This window comes from Argentina silus (genome assembly GCF_951799395.1).
Source record: "Argentina silus genome assembly, chromosome: 1".
NCBI classification, from domain to species: domain Eukaryota; kingdom Metazoa; phylum Chordata; class Actinopteri; order Argentiniformes; family Argentinidae; genus Argentina; species Argentina silus.
Genome location: NC_139655.1, coordinates 14,660,647 through 14,687,887, shown reverse-complemented (window position 1 = coordinate 14,687,887; position 27,241 = coordinate 14,660,647). Strand labels below are relative to the sequence as shown.

Genomic DNA, 27,241 nt, shown 5'->3' with positions numbered 1-27,241 from the left:
TGTGACATCACAATACACATGAATATAAAAGAGGATTTTAAGAACAGGGACCATATGCATGCAGCTTAATGTCCTCACCCTATAGCCCCCCCTCTCCCCCCCCCCCCCTTCTTAACTATTTCACCCCGCCCCCCTTCACTTTGCTCTTAACCCCCACACCCCTCTCCCTCCCTCCTTTCGTTTTGGTCTTAATTTATCCCCTCTGTCCATCTCCTCCCCTTGTCATCCCGCTCTACCCCCCCCCCCCCCCCCCCCGCCCCTCTGACCGTAGTTATCCCCCATTAGTTCACCTCAAATGCATTTAGTACCCTCTCCCTATACATACACACATATAAATGTACACATACCCACTCACTCAATGTACACCAACACACACATTCACGCTTGCATAAGTGCGCGCACACACACACACACACACACACACACACACACACACACAGAGCGAGAGATTATTTCAGTTGTGTATTCTACCTCATCTGTTTGTGACATATGACTTCCTGTAATACACAGGTAGAACACTAACAATTTCACAATGACATAATCTATTCCCATGATTGATTATCATTTGATTCCAGTTCTAGGCTTCTCTTACTGAAGCCTAGAACTGTAACTCTAACTCACTCTTGTTACATTTGATGACATTAACCTAAAATGCCCTCACTTCTCTCTTTCCCTCATCCTTCATCTCTCTCTCTATCCCTCTCTCACTCCCTCCCTCCCTCTGTCATCCCTCCCTCCCTTCTTCCCTCTCTTCCCCTCCCCCTCCCATCTGTCCTGATTCTAAGCCTCTAGCCAGGAAATATGTTTGAAGAGGCTGCTTCGTGACTGAGGGGATCACCTAGTCAATACAGTACACTGCAGTGCTGTACAAACACACATATAGTTCCCACAGTGAAGGAGTGCGCACACACACACACACACACACACACACACACACACACACACACACACACACACATGCACAGACACGTGCACACATGCACATACACACACACATACACACACACACACACACACATGAACACGCATGTATACACACAGACACAAACATTAACGCGCATATTTCCCACAGTGAAGGAGTGCGCACACACACATGCACAGACACATGCACATACACATACACACACACACACACACACACACACACACACACACACACACACACACTAATACACACGCACACACACACACACACACACACACTACACTGAGGCCCCTATATCTGGGAAGGGTCTGTATGGGTATGTGTACCCCAGTTGGCAGAGCAGGATTGTATGTATGACAGACTATCATGTAGCAGGAAGATGTGAGTTATATTTAGCTTTCTTGTCATCATGACTTCAGTGACTACCTAGCCTACTTTATGCCCTATTGTTCCACTCAAACTAATAATAGCATGGTAATGATTGAGATGCAGGCTTCTGATGCTGTTGAACATAGCCTACCTGCAGGTGCTCTGCCCTCATTAGAGGCCATTCATTTGATAATTACTCTACTTGAATAACTGTGACTGTTACTGTGTGTGTGTGTGTGTGTGTGTGTGTGTGTGTGTGTGTGTGTGTGTGTGTGTGTGTGTGCAACCCCACAGATGCTCACGTGCCTCTCTATCCACTTCTCCTCCAAGCTGTTTAATGATGAAGGAGTGGTGTATGTGCGTGTGTGTGTGTCCATATGGGGGGAGGGGAGGTGATACAGGCTGTGGGACTGCGTGTGTTACATAAACTGCCAGCCCAATAGCATCCCCACATCCCCTCCTCTTTTCATCCCCCTATCCCCTCCTCCACCCCCCCCCCGCCCCCCCACCTTCTCTTTCTCTTCCTCTGCTCTGGCATGTGCTTGGCATGGCTACCCAGGGGCGACCAGAAGAGCTGCCAGCTGGGATTACTGTGCCAGCGTGCCTCGTGCACACACACGCACAGACACAACCACACAACCACACACACACACACACACACACACACACACACACCCGCCCCTGGCCAATCCCTCCAATCGGCATACTGCCCCTCCCCCACAACAGAATCAAGAGGAGGCGGGGTGAGGAGGCGGGGTGAGGAGAGGGGGGTGAGAGGGGGGAGGGAGGGAGAGGTTGAGGAAAATTCCACTGGGATATTGTCTGGTCCAGTGGTATTATCCAACCTTGGGGTGTCAGTGCCAGGGGAGGATAAAGAGCGTTGCATGGCATCCGGAGTGTAATTCATGTGACATATTACCCACCGTAGCGTGCGTGTGTGTGCTTACTGATGATCAACTACTGACACTTTGCTCTGTGCACTATCTGGTCAAACTCATCCTCCAAAGCAGATACATAAAATAAGCAATACATTAATTGAATAGATACTGTATAAAATGTATGCAACTGATGATAGACTTCATGTTGTACAGTATGTGGTCACAGATAAATTCTGTGTTCAGACATGAAATGTGTGCTAACTGGTGCTGAACTCAGTATGCACTGTTTGGTAATTCTTACCCACCCATGTACATAAATAAACAAATCATACTGTATAGGAGAAATCAATTTGTTAGATATAAAACATAAGATTCTGCTAGACAGGAGGAGTGATCTTATGGTGAGTTATTGACTGAGGTGGTGGGTATGTAGTCCAGTAGTATGCACTATTGACTGAGGTGGTGGGTATGTAGTCCAGTAGTATGCACTATTGACTGAGGTGGTGGGTATGTAGTCCAGTAGTATGCACTATTGACTGAGGTGGTGGGTATGTAGTCCAGTAGTATGCACTACCGCTATGTGCTTCCCATTCTAAACCAGGCATCATGAGAGCTATTCTGAACACCTGCTAAATAAGAGCACTTCACTCACAGCCTTCAGTATGTGTGCTATCCTGCTGAACAGGGATGTCCTGTCAATCATATGAGATTAATATAGTAACACACCAAACCGTAAACATTCCATTACAATATTGTCTGTCTGAATCAGTATTGTATTATTAGACCTAGACTGCCTGCTGTGGGATTGCTGCACCTACTGTGCTCCAAACTAAAGAAAGGTTCTACCTAAAACCAAACCCTTGGCCGTCCCTGTAGGGAGCCATTTGAAGAACAATGGAGTGTACAAAAAAATAGGGTTCTTCCAAGGGTTGTCCTACTGGGACGGCTAGAACCCTTTTTTTGTTGTTGTTCCTACAGCGTTGTATACCAGGGGAGGCTGGTGTGTTTGATACCATTTCTCATTCCATACCATGCATTGCAATGAGCCCATCCTCAGATTTCTGACTCCACCAGTCTGTTGTATAGTTTACCTGTCCATGAACCTGCTGCCACCTGCCACTTGAGGAGATTCTCAGTTAATATATTCATTGCATGTGAGGGTAATGTATCACTATGAGTCTCTACTGTCTAATAGTCTCTAAGTGGTGTGGTGTTGCTATTGCCAAGGGTCAAGGTGATAGTGACCCCAGTGTCCGATATCCCAAACACAGACCTTATGCTTAGGGCAGGGCTTCTCAACCTGCCCCTAGGGGATCCCCCCCCACCCCCCTCATTCCACATACGTAAATTCAAAAAATTCTTTAAAGTGAACCTGATTGAACTAGTCATCTAACCATCCAGCCTTTGGTCAGATGAATCAGGTGTGTACATGTGTTTGATACCATTCCTCATTCTGTTTCATGCATTAAAATGAGCCCGTCCTCTGATTTCTACCTTCACTAGCCTCCACTGCTGGACACTGGGGTGACATCACAGGTCTAGGCAAGGAGACTTGTACTGAATTATTCCAACATAAGACATTAAAGGTGAACCTTTTTACTACCCCCTCTGGGTACACTGAACATTTAAAAATGTACATACAGTATGTTATGTTTTCTAATAGCGGCAAACATGTGCCTATCCTTGTAAACAAATAACGAGATAGGTATGTAAAGGCCAGTGCTCGACCTCGACACTAGATTTTGAAAGCAATTTGTTTGGACCAAAACAGCACTCTTCACTCAACGCTCTTCATCATGTGATCTCATTCCTTGATCGCTACCCATTTATCATGGCCAGTTAACACTATTTTATAACTCTAAACTGCACACTGGACCTTTAAACAGTGTTACAATTATTAAATAACCAAAATATTAAATTAAAATGGAATTTGCGTGCCTACACTATGACTACAGAACAAATATTAATAAAATCAAGATATTGATACGTTTTCACCATCTATCCACAATCAAATCCTCAATTGAGGAACAGTTTTAGAAAATAGATATGTTCTTTTTTCAGGTTGGAAAAAGTTAAATGTTTCGGTGACCTTGTCTGTCCCCAGGTCCACCCAGTCCTGAATGTGCTTGGACCCTGTCCCACAATGTGTCTGTCTGTCTGTGTGAGTCTGTTTCTAGACTATCCACTGTGGTCTCAACCAATTAAAAACCCAGATGAATGGCCGTTACTAATTGCAGAAGGCCATAAGCAACCAACAACCAACAACCAACTCTAAAACCTCAAAGATGAAGGCTGTGGAACAGAAAACAGATTGGTGGCTGTTTTCCTTTGAATGCTATTCTAAATATCTTATCTAATTGAGATTAAGCTGTATAAATAAAGGTTGAATAGATATGAAGTATCCTGGAGTGCTTTGGAATGGTACTTGAGAAAGTGTCTGTGTTTCTGTGTGTGTACATGTATATGTGTGTGCGTGTTGTCGTCCCATAGAATTCCAAAAAGGCCTTACGTAATGCATTGTGCTTGAAGCATGTCCACTCTATCGCAATAGACTGTTCAATTGATAATCACTCATCTACAGCAGTATCTCAAAGGTTTAGTATGGGCCTCTATAGCAGATCAAGGACACACCATTAGAACCCAATTTTATGTCATGCCTGTCTGTCTCCTGTTTTAATGTAGCAAAAGAATAAATAAAAAAAAAAAAAAAAAAGTGTATTGCATTGATTCTCGATCAATTGTTTCATTAACTCTTTTTTAACTTCTCCTTTCTAAATGGTGTTGTGTAAAAGCATCTCCATACAGTGGATTTGGTGATATGAGTGGGTTGTACGTTAAATAAAGACATACGCAGAGGGGCATGTGCACATAAGGCTTAAGCAGACGAGAGAGAGAGAGAGAGAGAGAGAGAGAGAGAGAGAGAGAGAGAGAGAGAGAGAGAGAGAGAGAGAGAGAGAGAAGAAATTCATGAGTCATGTAACAGCTTTGCTCACTACTACTCTAGTGGGAAAAGCCAAAAGATCATTGCAGTGACTCTATGGTTATACAACAGACAGAAATATATGGAATCTCTGTGCTCTTTTGTGTATCTGTATTTTTTTCTTCTTCTCCTTCTTATTTTTTGGTGTGGGGGGGGGTATATTTTGTCTGTGCAGCAAAATACACAGGCTGTTACACACACACACACGCACGCATGCTTGCACGCACACACATACTGTACACACACACACACACACACACACACACACACACACACACACACACACACACACAAACACACACACACACACATTGTACACACACAAACACATACACACTTATCAATTACATTGTCCACCAATGGAAAGAGAATCAACAGCAACATACAATATAAATGTCTATAGAGCTACAGTACCTGTTGTCAAACACACTGACAGACACAGACTAACCTAGGAGCCACCAAACATGACTCAAAACATCACGTTACAGCACCATGTGGATGGGCAGTGGCTGGGCAGTGGCTGGACAGTGGCTGGGCAGTGGCTGGGCAGTGGCTGGGCGTGGCTGGACAGTGGATGGACAGTGGCTGGGCAGTGGCTGGGCAGTGGCTGGACAGTGGCTGGGCAGTGGCTGGGCAGTGGCTGGGCGTGGCTGGACAGTGGATGGACAGTGGCTGGGCAGTGGCTGGGCAGTGGCTGGGCGTGGCTGGACAGTAGATGGACAGTGGCTGGACAGTGGCTGGGCGTGGCTGGGCAGTGGCTGGGCGTGGCTGGGCGTGGCTGGGCGTGGCTGGGCAGTGGCTGGGCAGTGGATGGACAGTGGCTGGGCGTGGCTGGGCGTGGCTGGGCAGTGGACGGGCAGTGGCTGGACAGTGGATGGGCAGTGGCTGGACAGTGGATGGGCAGTGGATGGGCAGTGGATGGGCAGTGGCTGGACAGTGGCTGGACAACCTTTGGAATACATTCAGATCTGCCCTCTATAACAATTGTGTATTGACCACCTCTTTTTTTCACATTTGTGTTAAACATTGGGAGCTGAGAAATCGATTCTGTCCCTCAGGCGTACGTGACACTCTTTCCCTATGGTGATTGTTTAATGGTTGTTTTATCAAAGCCAAATGACAGTGCCCAAACCCACCACTCCAACTCCAGAGTGAATTTTAATGGCACCTTGATGGGAAAATTCAATCCAATTGTTTTTCCATGGCTTCGACCTCCTGTTTCCTCCTGTGTTCTGTCTGTCATTGGCCCTTTCACAACTTTTAGAAACTCGATTCCTCGCATCCTCCTCTCCGTCCTCCACTTGCTTCCTTCTCAAAAAGCATTTGAGGAGAATATTGAATTGGACGAACCTAGATCATCTTCTCCTCCTCTTTGAGTAGGAAGTGAGTGGAAGAAGGATGAGAGGAGAGTAGGAATCAAGTGTTTTTAAGTGTTGCTTGCCAAAGCACATGAGTTCAAGCCATGAGTCTGGCAAACGTTTTTGTATAGATTTGATATTGTGCAGCCAAATGTGGTCAGGCAACTGATGCTCTAAATTCATCATACTGACAGGTTGAAGAACCAATCAGAAATAACTGTACAAATAATAACTCTGCCTGGCAACGGTCTACAGCTGCAGCCCCAGTGGTCTTCAACAAATTCTCCCTTACCCCAGAGACAATGAAAGCTTTTATATAGCTTATTAGCCATTCAATTAGCCATTGAAATGTCATGGGTATTTTGAATGGTAACTGAACGCTATTTCTGGTTGATAGTGGTCAAACTATATGCCATGCTCCAACCAGTGTTGTTCTGTAAACCCACTGCATTCTAAACATTCCATTCCATTGTTTTGTTTTTTTACACCAATGTTGTCTAAATTTAGATTCTTAGAATCTAAGAATCCAAACTCAATTTGACTGTGTGTGTGTGTGTGTGTGTGTGTGTGTGTGTGTGTGTGTGTGTATGTGTGTGTGACAGAGAGAGAGAAAGAGAAAGAGAGAGAGAGAGGAGGGGGGGAGAGAAACATTGGTTTGTGTGTGTATTTGTACATTGTGGTGTGTCCTGTATACAGTTTGCTTAATAACACTTGCTTTACACTCTTACGTTGTGGTTTTGTTTTGTTTGTTAGTGTTTTCCCCCCTGTAAAACACACACATCTCACCACCCCACGTTTATTTTCTCGTTTTCTTTTCTTTTTTGTCCTTGTAAATTTTGTAACTCTAACACAAAAAAGCGAGCTCTTGGCTATAGGGAAGAGCCTAACATTCTGGCATGCAGTTGTTTTTGTTTTTGTTTTTTTAAACGTTTATGACACCTAACAAAAAAATCATAACAGAGAAGTTGAGAGAAAAAAAGGAAGAATAACAAAATAATAAAGAAACATTCAACAAAGAACTTCTGAAAGCCAGGTTATCAGAGTCCCTCATGCTGTGTTTCCAAATCTAACATTTTGCATTTCTGCTCTGTTAGCCTTTTTCCATCGACTGTTAATAAAATCCTGATGAAGAAAAAACTACTACAGTACTACCAACGTACTACCAAACTACTACAGACACATACATCAGCAGCTTGGACTTAGTTTGCGTTTTTCATCACAACGTTAGAATTACTTTCACAAATATTCTACAAAGTTTACACACATGTTCTCTTTCTGTGTTTCGCTGCTGTTTTTCGTCTGGTTAACAATGTCACAATATCTACTGTTGCATTATTACACTTAATGGTTTATATGGTTGTAAATGTTAAAAAGGTCCTTTGTTAAGCTACGTATCCAGTCTACTGTAGGAAGAAAAGTAGGGAGTAGTGGAGGCTGGTGGAGGTAGAAATTGGAGGACCGGCTCATTGTAATGCATGGAACGAAATGAGGAATTCCATTCCATGCATTACAATGAGCCCATCCTCCGATTTCTGCCTCCACCAGCCTCCCCTGGTAGGGAGGTATGTTGAAATGCACACAAGTACAACACTACTACAACAATGTATTATATAAATGCAAGCAAAAATGAAAAATGAAAAAATGTTATCAGTATATAATACTAACCCCTTGTAGCCAACAGTTTAAGATTATACAGCTTTTAAAAAATTGTATTACCATCTTAGTGTGTGGCTAGGTTTACACCGAAAATCATTTTGTGTGTGTGTTTGTGTGTTACGTTTTATCTTCTTCCTCCATTCCCAATAATACCCAGTATTTAGAATAATACTCTCCCCAAAATACAGTAATACTACAACTCTTCCTAGTCTTCTTGACATCATCAAAACCCCAGCATAAACCCCGCATAGCATAACTAAAGACTCAACTTAAGAGTCAATACAGTAACAATGCTGCCATAGAAAATGAGCTAACTAAGAATGCATATTTTAAGTAATAGTGGAGTGTGTCTGCAGTCACGTTGCTCGATGTAAACCTAGCCACACGTTTCTGTGCTGCCTAGTAGCCATGACTCCCAACATTCACACGTTTTGCATCAGGGTGGAAAAAAGAACACATCCAATAGAACTCTCATGGATTGTAAAGGTTTTTTTCAAAAATTATTGTATTTAAAATAGTTTTGCATCTTTCTCACAATTATTATTATGTTTTTCTCATCTGAAAACTGAATAATAAATAAAAATAACAAAATAGTTTTTCAATCTGTTTTTTTTCTTCTTCAAATCGCCGCTTGAGAATAAGCGGGCAAGTTGGGTATAAAAAAAACGATTGAAAATAATTAAAAGGAAGAAAAAAAACAAATACATTTTCTAAGATAACCAACATGCCTTTGAATGGCATGATAACTGAATTCATCATCTCAACAGGCACGCAGCTGCAAGTCCAATAAGAAATCTCACTAAGATGATTTGTAACTGTAAGATTATGGAGAAAAATAATTGTTTACACTGTACCTTCGCAAAGTGTCCTGTTACATTATCATATAATGATCAGCAGCCCATAAGTCCACTGATTTGACCAGAGACACATATACATCTATACATGACTCTAGCATTGACTAGCGACAACAGGTTAACTTATCGATGAGATATATGAAGTCCAACGCACAATATGTACAACACTATACCGTGCGTCAGTATTTAACCGTGAGACTCTCATGTGAAACTCAACAGCTGCTGCCATGTCAAGGAACAAGGGTCACATGAAAACTCCAAACCTTAACTGTTGCTCCTTCACCTTTGACCTTTGACATTGGTTGTCTAGAGCAGGGGTCAAGGTTGGCGCTCTCATCTAACCCCACATCTAAGGATAATAGGTACGCTCATTCAGACATTGGTCATTTAGTTGGACCCCTAGTGAACGGTTGGCAAGGTAGTGTGAATATGTTGCCTCCTATTTCTGAACAAGCTGTTTGTTTACTGTATACTTTAAAGGTAGACTCTGCAATATGACATTGTCATCATCACATTCCAAAGATGGCGTATTGACGGGTCTACCTCTAAAGACTTGTCCAGGTATCTCAAATTACAATTAAAAAGGAGATTTAAAAGTCTCTATCAGGCACAGCAGTTATTGCCATCATTCAATTTCGGTACATTTAGGAGATGATTCTGACTTCACAGGAGAGAAGCTAGTTTAGTTTAATCTGACTCGAACAATATTATCACACCCAGAGCTCAACGTTAGGATGTCACTACAAGCACAAGGCTATTGCCTGGCAACTGTAGGCCAGGATATTGTCTGGGCTGGCAATGTCTTTGAGACATAAATGCCTGGATAGTGTATTATGGTATCATGGCCATGACTTTGTTAGATGATCAATGTTAGTATACACAGCAAGAGATGGCTTTTGTTGCCAGTCTACGTAATATGGATCCCATAGTGAGAGCTGAGCTCTGATGCTGTATCATTTTGGAGACTATTTGAGAAGTAGGCTTTGGTATGACTCTGAGAGGAGGTTGGACCCAAAACATAGTAGTGTTTTGGGTGAATGCCACCCTATAGGTGAATAAGCTATATAATATGCTGTTCTCTTTTTACATCTTATGATGAAATCGACAACTTCTGATGTAAATAGAAAATAAGGAAAAAGAGTAAAAGTATTCACTCAAGATCCCCTGAGGAATAATGGACCATTTGATCAGGAAGCTCTGAGGAGAACCTTGAATTGAATTGAAACCCACTGAATGACCACATCTGGTGTTACAGAGAAATCACTTCCCCCAATCCTTACAACATTTTTTTCGTGAACTTGGGTGTGGAGACGCAACCAACCGGCAACTGTGTTTTTGTGTTTTCTTTTAAAGTGCATATAGCATCTAAAACCTCTTCGGCTGTTCAAAACATACATAATTATATATAATGTGTCTTACAGCCTTCCATTCAGATGGGTGTTAACTGGTTATATACAATGTACACATGAACACACAGAGGCCACATATATATATATATGTGGCCTCTGTATATCAATATATATGCAGGAGCGTGCTCTCAAGGGTTGGTTATAGATGCACGTAGCACATAGCACAACACAGAGGCTATATGCCTAGTCACATGGTAGCGGGTCCAGTTGCGAATCACTCCCACGTTCCCCATATTACAGCAATAGCAGGTACAGTAAGATGCACAACAGCACAAAACAGTAGTTGTTCACAGGTCCTTGAGGCATTGACAAAGTACTGTATGTTCAATTACTGTACATTAGGCTACGGTATATTTCCTTGTGACTTTTTCATTATATGTTTTGTCAGAGGGGAAATTCAGAGGAAAAGACATGGGGCTTTTGCTTTGTCTGCTCAGGTTGTGGGTTGTTCTTGTTAAAAGAGTGTGTTTTGATGGTGGATTTAATTTGAGAATGAATTTGCAGCCATATTTACACCCGATTTGTGAACCAACCAATTAAGCTTCAGCTGTGCTTTTCTTCTCAATTCCTTCCCCTGGGTTCTGATACAAACAAATTCATACAGAACGATCCTGTTTGCTTTGTTAAAGATTTGTCTTTGAAAACCAACAATAGTAGAACAGAGATTTAAGAATTGTTAGGGGGTTAGAGGGGAGAAATAAACTAAATGTAGGAATGGAAAAAGAAAAAAAGGAAAACAAATTCAAAACCACTTTCCCAGTATCATAAAGCATGCACATGGAGGGTTCTTTCATTCAATAGAAAATATAGAAAAATAGGATTATGAAAAACTAGACTTGTGTTACATCAGTAGATAAATACCCATCCACCGAGCCAACAAGACAAGCATCCTAACTACCCGACATGTCTCTCTATCTGTTCTAACCTCTCCCCCCTCCCTCCTCTCCCCCCTCCCTCCCTCCCCCTCTCTCTCTTCATCAGAGTTTCCATTCACAGTCTGCTGTGCTGTGACAGTGGCAGAGGGGATCAGGTGGTCGGTATGGCTACTCTTGCCCTATTTGGCTTAAAAGGTTCCTCTGTCTCTGAGTGTAACAGGACACTGTCACCACCACACATCTGCCTAGCTCTCCTTTCACACACACATCCAGCCCCACCAGCCCATCCAGCCTAGCCAGTCAGGGGAGAAAGTCCTGAAACTCACACTGCGCTGGACTGACTGACCCCCACCAATGTCACTGGGTAAGCAGCCTAGGATAGACACTCCTGTGTTTGTGTGTGTGTGTGTGTGTGTGTGTGTGTGTGTGTGTGTGGGTGTGTGTGTGTGTGTGTGTCAAGGAGCCCCAACTGTATCATACTAATCCCAGCTAGCAATGGACTTTCACTCTGTCACATGTGGAGTGCATATAAATACAAATTGTCCTGCTTCTCACTTCCCCATAGGGGATTAAGCCAAAATGTAATTTAGTTTTTAAAGGACATCTCAGCAGTACCAGCAGGGAAGGACAGTGGCCTGCACTTCACTTCCTGGTTGGAGTCTAGATTAGAAGATCAGAATGTAAACAAACACTGGTGACACACAAGGACACAATGGAATACAGTAGGTATAAAAACTTCCCTCAACCCTATTTCCACCTCTCTCATTCTTTCCCTCTTTCTCTCCCCCCTTCCTCTAGGTCTCTGTCTCTTTCTCTCTAGACCTCTTTCTCTCCCTCATCTCTCTATCTCTCTATATCTCTATATCTTTCCCTTCCAGTCCCTTTCTGTCTCTCTCTCTCTCTTTCCATCTTTCTTCCTCTCTCTGTCCCTCATGTTTCCCCTTCACTCTAACAGAAACACAGAGAGTGCCTGGTAAGGGACATGGGCCAGTGTCATCCTCTGCTTAATGATGTGAGAGAGAGTCTAAGCCCTGGGACAGCATCCTGATAGGACCCAGACCTCACAGAGACTATTTGTTATGGCAGAAGATGTCCTTCATCATATCCATAAAATAAGAAATGCCTTTATCCCTCCCCAACACCTTAGATGATCCTCCCCTCGTACAGACAAGGAGTCTAAATCTGGTGACATCAGCACAGATGTCAATACTGGATTGGTTACAACTGTAGTGTTGGGCCCCGGCCACATCAAACTATCAGAAAACAGATCAAAACGTATACGTATGAAATCACTATCTGATTTGATCCATGGAATTTGGGTGTGGCTTTTGAAACAGCCTAGCAACTGAACAATGCAACCCAGAACTCAATACGAAACCTTGTTTCTAATTGGCGAAATGGACGAACGGACTGTGCAAAGTTCAACTCCTTCAAACTTTTCTTTGTCTGTAAAAAACTGCCAAAAGTATAAAACGGACATGGACAGACCCTTGTTATCTCTATCGTCCATCAACAGATGAAACCATTGGCTCAGTCCGTGACGGATATCATAGATTGGTGTGGCCGGGGCCTTAGTGTTCAAGTATGAGTTAGTGTTGTCAGGTCAGTATAACTTAGCATAGCTTAACTTTCCCATCACCTAAAGTTTTCTTGTATTCAATTCACTTTTACGCTGCAGTAAAGTTTTTGGTCCAGCTAAGGAGCGAGCTATTCTACCTGCTGAGAAATAGAGGTAACATCACTCTACTTAACATGTCAATATACCGTGAAGACAATACCATCATACTGCAATGGATGATCGTTTTAAAACAAACAGCATGTAGATGGCACATTGTTGATTAGTTGTGTCAGGAGTGTATTAGGAGACACAACAAAGACTGAAAGGAACAATAAACATTGCTTGAATAAACACACTTAGAAGCTCATTGTAATGCATAGAATGGAATGAGTGTTTGATACCATTCCTCATTCCATTCCATGCATTACAATGGGCCCATTCTCAGATTTCTCAGATTTCTCAGATTTCTCAGATTTCTACCTCCACCAGCCTCCCCTGGTGTGGAGTGTTCCCTTATCTATTGGTGTGAGGAGTGTGTTAGGGACTCTCAGATCTCTTTGGTGGTGCCTCTGATAGGGTTAACCTGACGTAGAGAGATACAGTCAGTACTGTACTGAGTATGCTCCATCACCCTCCCCTGGAGCAGCGACTTCTAATTATCAGAGTGGTAATGCTATAAGAGGGACAGGGACTCTGGTTACTGAACCCACCTCTTACACACACACACACACACACACACACACACACACACACACACACACCATCCCTCCTCCTCTCCCTGACCTCTCCTTCCCCTTCCCCTCCTCCTCCTCCTCCTCCTCCTCCTCCTCCTCTATGACCTCCCTCTCCCCCTCCCCCTGTCTTTGTGTCCTGGCCAAGAAAGGAAAGTGCGAAGCTATTTCCTAAATTAGGGAGATGGGTTCACTTTACATGCGTTGCCAGCACTGATAACAGTTAGTGTTCCAAGGCTGCACTATAGCTCATACCCTGAACAGCACTCACTGCATCTGACTCACTGCATCACTCACTGCATTTGTTACAGAATGTCTAGACAGAAATACATCATATTGAACAGACATTCATCCTTGTTAATGAAGAATAAGCATTCATGTCTGATCTATACTTCTATCTAGATATTTCTATCTACATTCTGAACTTTTCAGCCTTGTGAGTGAGCAACTCCAGGTCTCATCGCACCTTTGAGGTTCTTGTCAGCTAAACGCTAACAACCCTTAGATCTCATCTAGTCATCTATGCTTTTTATATATTCTCTCTGGATTCAAAACCACAAAATATAGATGTAGAGGGTGAGATGTTGAGATGGTTTTAGAAGGTGTTTAGGATGTAAGATGGAAATTAGAGGGGGTGGGTGAGAAGGACAAGGGAGTTAATAAAATAAAGAAAAAATAAAATGTAATTTTAAAATAAAAAATAAATGAACATTTTCCCATCAAAATAAACAATTATACAAGTGAAAATACATTAACAGCAAGAGGTTCACCAGCCTGTCACAACTGTCACCAACGTTTGAAATTAGAAACCGCTTGTAAGTCAATTATATTTCTTGTTTTTGTTTTTGTTTAAACAAACATTATCTGAGTTGGATTCAATTAAGCATCACACCAGACTGCAATGAGAAAGGGGGTTGCTGTGCACAGGGTTGCGTAACCGTGGTGACGGCTGATTAACATTAGCGATGACAACGCAACAGAACACATCGGCGGCCTATTGAGCCTTCCCCATTCATCTTCCCAACACCAACTGTTAATCATCTTGAACAGACCCCCGTTTCATCCGCCTGCGCTAGCCTCTACCAAACTACTGCACAGGCCAATGAACAGGACAGGACTGAACAAATGCTTACTTCACTTCACCCCTTGGACTCAGTGGTATAGCCTGTTACAGTACAGTAACCTCATTGTATACATACACCCTAATTAAACCCACTCTGTCAGGGCTCAAGATTAACACCCACTGGTATTTGTATATAATCCTCACATGTAAAGTGCATGTCACATATTAATGCACAGTGATAAAGGAGGACAAAACCCTTTGAAAAGATCCATATTCAACTCCAGCCTGCTGGTTTTGCCATTTATGTCTCTTTTTGCTATGTTTGTGTGCTTTGGGGGACAAGGAAGAAGGTGAGGCTGTTTTAACAGTGAATATCTCAAGGCAAGAGCTTACTGTTTTGGTCGATAACCCCACAAGGGCAGGTATAGAGAATCCAACCTAACTGCTACAGAATCTTGTAGGAGTGTTCAGAATTATTTGTATTTCGCTATGAACCTGGAATGATCTGATGATGGGCAAACAAATACCAGGTTTCCATTGCAAATTGGAGCAGAGCTGGATTTGAGCTGAGCCCTATGTGCCAATGGAAACAGGGTACTCAACCCAGGGACACCCTAACCCTAATGTCTTTAGAACTCTAATACCCCTACTCCTTAGCTATCCCCTGAAGCACACAATGAACCTGCAGGAACATTCATAGAAGTACCATTCAAGACACACATGGATGTTTCCCTAGGAACATCAATATTCCCCCTGTGCCTGATCTATTGTGCATATATCTGTGGGCCTAATACATGTAACACAGGACCCAGATAAATCATGTCACCAGAGATGCATTAAGAATGTCAATGTAAAGTCCAAGTGATGATGGTGCATAGGGGATTAGTCTCTCCTGGGTGGGTAGGGGGGCACAGGCAGTTTATATCAAAACAACCCAATGTCCCTATAGTACTGGACACAATATAGACCATTATCATTGGAACTTGGGGGGAATAGACAGATTTCATGGGATATGGGACTGGGGCTTTTTTTGGGAAGGTGGTATTTCATTTCCCAAAGTGTGTGTATGTGTGTAACGTCAGAGATACTTTGGGCATTTACCTCAATGCAAAATATAGTACATCCTCCCTTGACAGCCCTGTTGATATCCACTCTGACCATATGGTCTCAGAGAGCTGTTACTCTGTGCACTCTGCAGGGTGGCTACTTGCTAAGCTAGAGTACATTTGGCAGCCATGCAATACAATGGCTGTACTGCAAAATCCACCTCACTATCATGATATTGTGATATTAGCTAGTTCACACTACACACACACAGAAACAGAGGCTTCTAGAACTGAAAGACTCCAATGTTACGATTATATGATAAGACTCAGAGGAGGTACCTGTTTTCCATTGGCCAGTAGTGGAGAAGACAGAGATATGGGGAAGTGGACTGAAAGGGAGGATTATTTGTTCATGTTAAACAGCCTTCACTGTCTGAAGTAATGTTACTCTTTCATTGAACCTTTTAGCCACAACAGGGTTCTATTCATAAAATGTAACTACTGAGGTTAATTCACAATTGGTTGTTCCTAGGAAAGGAATAAAAGGACAATATTCCACAGAGTAATACTTATATTACAACTACTCTTACGAATGTTAACTCCCTGAAAATGAAGCCAATATTCAAATTGTCCAAACTTTTAAGAAGGCTGTTTTAGCGAGTTGGCAGTATTCATATGTTTTATAAATATCTCCCATTATGTTGTCTTCTGTTCACACTGGCGGCAGGAAAACTAGCTCTCCAAGACCACGTACAGTGTTTGGCCAGTGTAGATATCATTTTACAATCAGAGTATTAACTTCAACCAGCCATAGTCATATCACTGAAGGTTATAAGGTTATGACTAGTCTGGAATCTATGGAGGACGCTGTGGAGACAATGATGTCACCAATGCATTTAGCTTAGCCTTAATTTGAACCTGATGCTTTGGGAGAGGGAGCAGGGTTAAGTAATAAGGAGGTTGAGAGAGGGTGTACTTGCTTGTGAGGTAAACCTTCACCTTCCCATATTTGGAGAATTTTTCAGAACAAAGATGGGATGATTCAGTTGGGTGGTTGGGGGGTTGGAGGGGCAGTTTGGGTGAGGGGCTGGGGGCAGACGTTAGAAACTAAGTTGTGGTGATAGTGGTGGTGGGGGGTCAGGGGGGGGGCTGCTTGTGTACTTCTTCTCTTCTCTTCATCACAGCATTCACGTCTATCTCATCTTCATCTTCATCTCGACTCGTGGGAAGAAAAGGTTGTCAGTCCAACTTTGCATCTTCAGTGAAAATACAGGAAGTGCTTCATAAAGAAGTGCCTTCTCATTGTCGTCAGCCTTGGTGTTGAATAGGGGGGTTATGAACCATTGACAGTTGACAGTTAGTTAGAGCTGCTCTCCCCCCTGCATACGTCTCTCCAAGGCAAAAAGGTCCATCTTCCCAGGACTTGGTGAAGTATTGTATAATTATTTTGGTTTTGAATAATTATGTTCAGTTATTTTGTTTGTCATCCTTCATCTCCACGCATCTCCTCCCTCTGCAGTTCAGGGTGTTGTTACTGATTCCATCCAATTTCTTCATTTATCTTTCTTAGTTTATCGTGGCTGAGTACATTCAACCTTTTCTGTCTGAGAGAGAGACACAGAGAGAGAGGTCAGGGGGCTGTCCAGAATGGGCCAGTCTGCTAAAACAATAAGCTGTTCTGTTCCTCCGTTCTGTCCTTTTCAGCGAGGTCACCATTACAAAGAGAGCAGGTTGAAGAGTCCAAAGTGGTCAGTAACTGTTCCATTGTAGAGACTGAGGTGGTTTCAGATGTGTTCTATCTGATGTTGTGGGTTACCAGTGCTACGTCATTTCATCTTATGTCATGTCATGTTATGTCATCAGCATCATGTCTTAAAGGGAAAGTTTGAGAGCATAGAGAGTCCGTTCACTTGGCTTTGCTCTTTGACACGTGCCGAGGCTACAGTATGAAGCTTCTAAGAGTGGCTATGACGCTTCACAGAGTGGGTATGAAGCCATGATTCCTGAATGCTTTTGAAGGGCATTGAAGCTGTATTGTACAGCATGTCCATTGGCTTAGCCTGAGCATAACGTTAATGGGAGACATTTTGGACAATCAGGAAGGGGAGGTTTCGTTTTTAGAGGTTATCAGCTAATAACTGCAATGATAATATTAAAGATTAAATATGTACAGTTAACAATACTGAACATAGTTGTTATTATGAAGTCAATATTACAATATTAGTTCAATTGTTTAGTAGTCTCTGAACTATGGTTTGTTTACCTAATGTTTTCACTATATTAGCAATCTACTTACGTAAGCTTAGATTGCACATTAAAAAGCCTTTGTTGCTGTTAATATATTACCTCTTTAGATACTACTGATGCATTCAAGTACAAGTGAAAATAATAAATTAGCAAATATGGTCAAGTGCTTAAAACATAACACAAACACATGAGCAACTGTTAAGAAATTTGCTAAAATTAAAACAATCGAAAAGCAAACTGGCCAAATTTAGCATATAAGATTGCATGTGTGTTTAGCTGATCCATTTCAGCCATTTTGTGAATAAGCATGCAAATGCTCTGTAAGTTTCACTGAAGGGCTTTTGTTTGTTCGTTGTTGTTGTTGTTGTTTGGATTTGGTGCTCTGTCTAAGAGATAGAGCAGGTCCATAAGGATTTCTACCATTGAGAATGATTCGGTCTGAGTTATCTCTGTAAAGTAACCAACTCTTCCTATCACTCCAACTTTAGCACAACAGCCCATATCGATTTTATAAAGTGCCTCAAGAGTTGTGCAGACTTATTTGCAACTCAGAATGTGTACATATTTATACATTATATTTACAAAACAAAATAGGATCGAAAGGCATGAGAAACCCTAAGCTTGCATTTTTTTCTCAGAATAACGTTAGCATAACGTTTTTCTGTTATTAAGAGTTATGAAAAAACTGTGAGAAACTAATTTAAAACGTATAAGTATTTCAGAACGTTCTTTCTGTTCTTTCCAAGATATCTTGTTAGTGTAGCCGTGTTAAATCAAACCTACTGCAAATCTAATGCAGCCTCTGAGGTGCTTTGCTGTTGCCAATACTTCACAGGGAATTTCTTCCTTCTAAAGAATGTGGTTGGGTTTTGGGTCCATGAATTTCCTTTTCTTTCCCTCCTCCATCTTGTTGTCTCCCTTCCTTCTGGCTCTTCCTCTTTCTCCTCCTCCTCCTCCTCCTCCTTCTCCTCCTCCTCCTCCTCATCTTCCTCCTACACGACGTCCGACTCCACCACACACTGCTCGGTGTACTCCTTCACAAGCTCCACCCCAAGCGTCTGTCGGCAGAAGTCGGCCATGGGCTTCCAAAGGGGCGGGTCCAGGAACATCTGACACATCACATGACCCTTCAGGGTGGCGGTGTGGCGCCTCAGGTGGCTGAGGAACTGCTGGTGCACCAACCCCAGGTCCTTTCCAAACATGTCGATGTTGAGATAGTACCAGTCTTCCCCGATGGGCACACGGAAGGGGAAGGTGCAGAGGCTGGCCACGGAGGGGGTGTTGCGGTCGTCCACCATCCAGTCGATGTCCTTCTGCTGCAGGATGGCCATGTTGCTGGGGAGGGGCTTGAAGGGCTGCCAGTCCTGCACGATGGTTGAGTTGGGGAGGACGTCGGCCATCAGGCTTGAATTCAGGAACAGCTGCTGGACCTCATTGGGGTCCAGGCGGACTGGTGGCGAGGAGTGGGTCTGGGGGGCAGGGGTGTCAGAGGTGGGGGGGAGGCCTACGTCACGTCCCAGCTCGGACAGCCGGAGCTTGAGGTCTTCGGCTCTGAAGCGAACCAGGAGAATGCCCTTTGGGAGAAATGTGGTGGGTGGAGGGGAAGCCCAAGAGTTAATAGACTTTGAATCGACAGCAGCACCATTGTTGTTCTAGTCACTTGGTGGACATTTTAATCTAAGATCACTAACAACGGGTGTATTCAAGAACCTAAAAACTACAACATAAACCAGGAATTATAAGTACAAGTACAAACCTTGGTCCCACTTAAAGCTAATTACTACTTTTACAGTAAGACTTTATTATAGTCAACATAGGCGCTTCACAGAATAATCTTTACATTCTTACAACACAAAAGTTATAATCTACAGTACAAGGTGCCACAGTACATTATGAGTTCAGACTGAGTACCTGTTTGGTGATGAGGCGGTATTTCTGGAAGTCTTTGGGTCCCAACTGGTCGTCTCGCGTCAAGCGGCTCACCTTCACCTCCGGGTACTTAGACTTGACCAGCTGGGAGCAGAACCGCAGCAGGACCCCCGCCACGCCCTTCCCTCGCTCCTGGGGGGCCACACGGAGACCCTCCACCAGCATGGTCTCCCCATCGTCAATCACACACACCGACTCCAGGGCGATCTAGGGAGGTGGGGAGGGGATGGAGGATAGGGAGAGAGATAGAGAGAGAGAATGTATCAACACCTGCCAGTTGTATCAACACTTTAATAACACAATCTTCACATTGTGATAATATCCTTATAATACTCTCTCATCACTTTGCCCTGCTTCCACGCCAGTATGACGGTGGTTGGTCTCCTGTAGCCAATACTCTCAGAACATTCCTAACACATTAATAACACTCTTACTGTATAACACCTTTATGACATCGTAATAACACCCCCCTCTCACCACTTTGCCCTGCTTGCGGGCCAGTATGACGGTGCGGTTGGTCTCTGACAGCCAGGCCTGGTAGCGTGTGGGCAGATAGTCCAGGCCTCCATAGATGTCTTGGCTCATGGCCATGATCTCCTCAAAGTCCTCATCCGTTGCCACGGTGAACTGCAAACCCGTCTGGGGCGGGGACTCTGGGAGCTGGGGGCGGGGCAGGCTGTTCTCGATCTTCATCTTTAGAGCTGAGGGAGGGATAGTGGCAGGGAGGGATGGATGGATGGAGGGAGGGGGGCGGGAGGGAGAGATTTAGGAGGAGAGAGAGTGGGCGGAATGGAAGGGCGTGGATGGGGGGTTGACAGATTGAGAAGAGTGATAAAGAAGAGAGCAAGAGGAGTAGTGAGAGAGGAGAGAGTAATGGTTGAGGAGAGAATGAAGGAGGAGGTAGAGGAATGGTTGAGGAGAGAATGAAGGAGTGCACAGGGAGAAAGATAGATTGATATAGAGATGGGGAGTAAGGAGGGTGGGAGTGAGATGAGAGAGAGAGAGAGAGAGAGAGAGAGAGAGAGAGAGAGAGAGGAGAGAGAGGAAGGGGAGAGAGAGAGGGGTGGAAATAGAGAAATAGAGGGCAAAGATTAGATTAGGGACCACGAGTAAAGCAAATGGACAAGTAGCACATCCGTAGATCGTTGCTGGAAATGGATGTCTTCCCAATTATCTAACCGGGCTTGGGTTCCTGAAAACTTCTTATAGCACGGGCCGGCTCATTGTAATGCATGGAATAGAATGAGGAATGGTATCTAACTCGATACATTACAATGAACCCGTCCTCCGAATTTCTACCTCCACCAGCCTCCACTGCGCTACAAAGCTTTCAGGAAATTCCCCCCTGGTAAAATAAAAGTATATACATAACTGTACTATATAGGTGGTGAGGTGAGACTACATTGAGAAGTACAACATAGCTCAGTATGAGGGCTTACGCCTACATACAGTGCTTCTAGCTGAGTAGGAGAGTGTAGGCTTACACACAAAACAGCTGAGTAGAAGACTGTAGGTCCAGCACATTTCACAGCTAGCTCCAGGGTATAAATAACATCATGCAACATCATCTCTTTCATACGAAGCAGAGAATATCTAAACAGGGTGTGACAGAAATGAAAAAAACAAAACCGTAAAAGAAAAAAGTAAAATAAATAAATAAATAAAAAGTGTTTTAACAGGGCATCGCACCTGACTATCTTGGGCCTCCAGTACAACACTTAGGGCCGGTTTCATAGACAAGGCTTAAGCCTAGTCCTAGACTAAAAAGCATCCTCAATGGCAATTTGCCAATGAAAGTGTGAATTAGTCCAGGACAAAGCTTAAGCCATGTCTGTGAAACCCTTAGTGTACTGTCCAACAGTGGAGGCTGGTGCAGGTAGAAAGAGAGGACAGGCTCATGGAATGGAATGAGGAATAACACTAAGTGTGTTTGATACCAGTCCTCATTCCATTCCATGTAATACAATGAGCCCATCCTCCAGTTTCTGCCTCCCCCGCTGTATGACATGAATTAGACATGGACTGTATGTAAACAAAGACTGTGCATTACATCCCATTGCTGAGGAGGACAGACTATGAGAGGTTGCAATAGGAAACTGGGACAACACTGTGGGTCTTGGTCAGGCAGCAAATTACCCGACCACACCACTGGCACTAATGTGTTATGTGGTGGATGCCAGTGTGCCAGCTTGCTGCTTTGGCAGTGTGGCACAGAGTGAAGCGACTGGCACCCGTCTGTCCCCCCCGCTGCCCCACACTATCCCCGCACCCCCTTCTGTACCTCCTCCCTCTACGCCCTCCCCCTCTGCCAACCCTCTAATCCCCACGGTAATTCCCCCCTCGCCTGCGCCAGCCCGACTCCCCCGCTCCAACCGGGCTCCCTCAGAAAACAAACATATTTTTCCAAGGCTAGGGAGAAGAATGGGGGACACAGGGGGAGACAGGGGGTGGGGCAGGGAGGAGACAGGGGGGCAGGGTTCAGGTCTGTAGGTACGTGAGCTGAGCTGAGTAGGCTGAGTGGAGCATACACGCATGCATGGATGGACAGGCCGCTAGTCAGCCCCAGGGGGAATGAGCTGCTGCCACAGACATTTCCTATAATCTGTCGATGGGAGAATGGGAGATGTGCGCGGCCAGGGCACGGCCAGAGAAAACACTGTCTAGTCCCACCAGACCCCGCGCTGGACACTGGCAGGCTGGTAGTTTTCCGTCAGCTGGCTGGCATCCATACAGTAGGACAAGCCTAGGCCTAGCCTGCCTTGGGATATGGTGCCAGTGTGAAAGACACACAAACACAGAGAGAGGCACAGACACACAAACACATCATTCTTACACACAAAATCACTACCTGCTGCCTCATGAACTTTAACATCACATCAATACCCATCTATCTCCCAGTAGTGTCCTTCCCATTAATTGACTTCCTCCCCCTCCTCCCTACAAACACACACGCACACACACGCACACACACGCACACACACGCACACACACGCACACACACAGACACACACAGACACACACAGACACAGACACACACACACACACACACACACACACACACACACACATTGTTAACCCTTTACTAATTTTCCTCGAAATGGCAACCTGACTGGCGGTAAAGAGACACCATATGGATACACCCTGGACAGAAACACTATAGCCCATCAGAGGTTGGTGTGAGTGTGATAGCAGGGTCTTCCACATGGAACCAGGGTCTTACCCATGAAAGACACAAGCATCTACCATTAGACCAAGAAAACATCCTCAAGGTCTGAGGGCGACACTTGAGTTTACATGTCTCAGGCAGGGCTACCTCATCACAAGAGCGTAATTACAAATCACCTCCGCTACATGAGGAGGGAAGGGAAGAACAGGGAGATTGTTTTAGCCTTCGTTCGCAGCATCACTGGTCGAGACCATGGACACTTTCTGCTTTAGTCAACTCTATTACACCTGACGAAACAGAATAGGCCATCAGAGGTGGTGTGAGGAGGGGAGAGAGGAGGGGAGAGGAGGAGGAGAGGAGAGAGGAGGAGAGGAGAGAGGAGGAGACCATCAGAGGTGGTGTAAGGAGGGGAGAAAGGAGGGGAGAGAAGAGGATGGCAGAGAAGGAGGCGAGAAAGGACTGGAGAGGAGGAGAGGAGAGAGGAGGAGAGGAGAAAGGAGGAGCGGAGAGAGGAGGAGGGGAGAGGAGGAGAGGAAAGAGGAGGAGGGGATAGATGAGGAGGGGAGAGGTCATTTTTGCTCTCTAGCTAACCCTGACACATTTACATTGATGTATAAACTGATATGTTTATTCATGTGTACTGTTCCTATCAACTAAATTGCTAAATTAAATATTGTTAGCATTAGAGTTATGAATGCTTTAACCCGTCCCTCAATATCTTTTTCTGGCAAGACAGACATGCTGTGGGACAGAGATTTGAATGTTGATAAGACATAATCTGTCATTAAAATAGATGATGCACTGGTCAGTAGGCTTATAGTAGATCTATAGGTAGACACACCAATAAACAGACACCAAGACAATACAAACTGTATATACTAACACTGAACACATAAGATTACTGTGAACAGTTGTGAATCTCCTCTCACTCCCGGAACTGCAGAGACTATGATCCAGACTAAGATGATGATGATGATGGTGATGATGATGATGACGAGGAAGAGTGGATGACAGTTAAGAGGACTTAAAATGTCAGTGTTGTGATGCCATACAACTGTGACTCCTTTGCAAAGTACTGTCCTGTAGAAATACAGGATGTCACAGAGATTAGCAAGCTGCTGTTATCCCTTTATGTAATTGATGGGACATGGCGACAGATGTGTCATGGTTGAGGAAAAGGATGTTTTGGGGGGAATTTGAGGATTTCTGTGGTTTTATAAACAATAATAGTAATATCCGTAATGGGGCCTGAGGCCAGGTCAACATGTTTAGGAAGATTGAAAAAAAGAGACCAAAGAAGAATATTCTCATTCCAAGCCACAGAATGACCTCTGTATTTCACACCATATCAACTCCAATATAAAAGAGATGTTTTCATCAATAAATAATTTCTTTTTTTAAATGTGTCTCATACTTCATCATCTGACTTGGCACCAGGTCCTTCTGTATCATTCAATCTGTATCACTCCACTTCTACAGTGAATCTCCATCCTACCAGGCAGACATTGGTGTGGATGATGCCATCATCTACCTGCTACACAGAGCTCACTCCCATTTAGATAAGGCAGCACTGTGAGGGTCATGTTCTTTGACTTCTCCAGTGCATTTAACACCATACAGCCCTTACTACTTGTGGATAAGCTGCTGAGGATGCAGATGGACTCTCCCATTGTTTCCTGGATTACAAACTACCTGACCAACAGGCCACAGTTTGTACAGCTGCAGGGATGTGTGTTAGACTGGGTGGTGAGCAGCACTGGCGCCCCCCAGGGGACAGTTCTGGCTCCCTTCCTCTTCACCCTCTATACCTCGGACTTCAGGCACAACACAGATACTTGCCATCTGCAGAAGTTCTCGGATGATTTTGCTATAGTGGGAGGTGTCAGTGGAGGCCAGGAGACCGAGTACAGAGGACTGGTGGACAGTTTTGTTGAGTGGTGTGAGCAGAACCACCTGCTACTCAATATCAGCAAGACAAAGGAAATGGTGGTGGACTTTAGGAGGACTAGGGTCCCCCTGTCTCCTGTTTCCATCCAGGGAGAGGAAGTGGAGGTGGTCCAGAGCTACAAATACCTGGAGGTGCACCTGGACAATAAACTGGACTGGACTTGTAACACAGATGTACAAGAGGGGCCAGAGCCAGCTTTATTTCCTGAGGAGGCTCAGGTCCTTTGGCGTGTGCAGGACTCTGCTGAACATGTTCTACCAGTCAGTGGTGGACAGTGCAGTGCTGTACGCGGTGGTATGCTGGGGGGGCAGCGTCAAGGAAGGTGACACCAAGAGGCTGAACAAGCTTATTAGGAAAGCTGGTTCTAAACTCGGTGTCACCCTGGACACTGTGGAGGAGGTGACCAATAGGAGGATGAGGACCAAACTCCTGGCCATCATGTACAATCCCTCCCATCCCCTACATGACACTGTGGCAGAGCAGAGAAGCTCCTTTAGCAACAGACTACTACAACCACGTTGTACTAAGGAGTGCTATAGGAGATCTTTTCTGCCTGCCGCAATAAGATTGTACAACTCCTCCTCCGGCTGGCTCGATCGGGGTGATCAGAGTCAGGCTGGGGGATGTTAAATCATACTGGACTGTTCTTACTGTATATAATGTTTCAGATATCTATTTTATTCTATTATTCTGTTATTCTGTTCTGTTCTGTCACTTTATTTTGTTGTTATTGTTTGTGATGAGAGCGGATTTAACGCCTTAATTTCCCCTCGGGGATCAATAAAGTACCTATCTATCTATCTATCTATCTATCTATCTATCTATCTATCATCCCCTATGGATAGGACCTATGGAGGGTTGTCTCTCTCTCTCTCTCTCTCTCTCTCACACACACACACACGCACACACATCACCACCACTACCATTCTAATCTGGGATAATTTATTCAGCGAGCGGTGCCTAGCGATCCGTGCTGAGTAGAAACCCGTGTCGAAGCGTTCCTTCATCGTCTCACATCGCGGCATGACACACAGGGAAGCGCTCCTCATCAGAGTACCGGAGGGTGGAAGCACAATCAACCCAATCTAGAAAGAGTTTAAAGTGAATTCCCACAACGCTGAGTTAACAAGCTGAGCTACTGCCTGGAGAGAGCATACAGTCCTGCTGAGCTGCAGTCTGTTTTTTAAGATTATTGTAAAAGGGTAGCCCCTTGCTTTCAGTGGAGTATTGTAAGTACGTCACAACAGCTGCCAGTGGTGAGCACGCAGGTATTAGACTCGCTCTGGCTCTCGACCGTTCTTTTTCATGAACGCAGGCACACTCGCACACATGGAAGCACGCACGCACACACACGCACGCACGCACGCACACACACACACACACACACACACACACACACACACACACACACACACACACACACACACACACTCTCATACACACAACAACTGCTTCATCCTCTCTCTCTCTGTCTCTCTCTATCTCTGGATGTGGTCCATGTGCTTATGGTGTAGTGTTTACATAACGCCCACTGGTAAAATCCTGTGACGTTTTCTGCACTAGTCCTGTGATGATTGCCCTGTATTTCCCCTACAGTCTCTGCAATACAGATAACAAGCTCGGTAGTGAAACACGCTCACTCCAAAATGATGTCTCTCCCAAAGTGGGGTGCTGCTTGATCCTTGTGACAATTTTTAACCCCCAAAATAATACAAGTCAGAAATCCACAACCCATGAGAATCATTATAAAATATAGAAATTATTTTGCACATTTTGCACATCTTTGTGTTTCTACTCCTATTCGGCATTACATCAGGGATTCATCTCTACAATGATTCTGCATAACATCAATTACAACAATCTGTTAATTAGTTGGAGTTTGATGATTACTGCGCCAGAGATCCTCATATGGGGCATCAGGGTTAAATGTCATCAGAATGTAATATGTGGCCTAGTTAGAGCTCTATTGAACGCATCATCAAGAAAGAGAACAGTGTGTCCCTCATGTATATAAACCTCTCTCCACCTTTCTCCCTCTCTCCCTCTCTTCTCTCTCTCTCTCACACTCCATCTCTATGCCCCCCCCCCCCCCCCTTCTCTCACTTCCACCTCTCTCGTCATTTTCCCATCATTATCTTTTTGGTCACAAACCCAAAACTATGCTGATATCCGGCAACTCATGTTGCATGATTTCAATGAACTCATTTTCCTATCATATCTCTTACGTAACTTCATTCGAAGGGATTACA

The 27,241-nt window shown here is 44.2% G+C and overlaps 1 protein-coding gene across 1 annotated transcript; it reads right to left on the bottom strand.

The window, feature by feature from the left end:
* Nucleotides 1–18,941: 18,941 nt before the first annotated feature.
* On the bottom strand, nt 18,942–20,571 carry nat16 (N-acetyltransferase 16; the record flags this gene model as incomplete). Its single annotated transcript, XM_083678101.1, has 3 exons — nt 18,942–19,523; nt 19,861–20,085; nt 20,356–20,571. The coding sequence occupies 3 exons, from the start codon at nt 20,569–20,571 to the stop codon at nt 18,942–18,944; spliced, it is 1,023 nt and encodes a 340-aa protein (XP_083534227.1).
* Between the last annotated feature and the right edge of the window lie 6,670 nt (nt 20,572–27,241).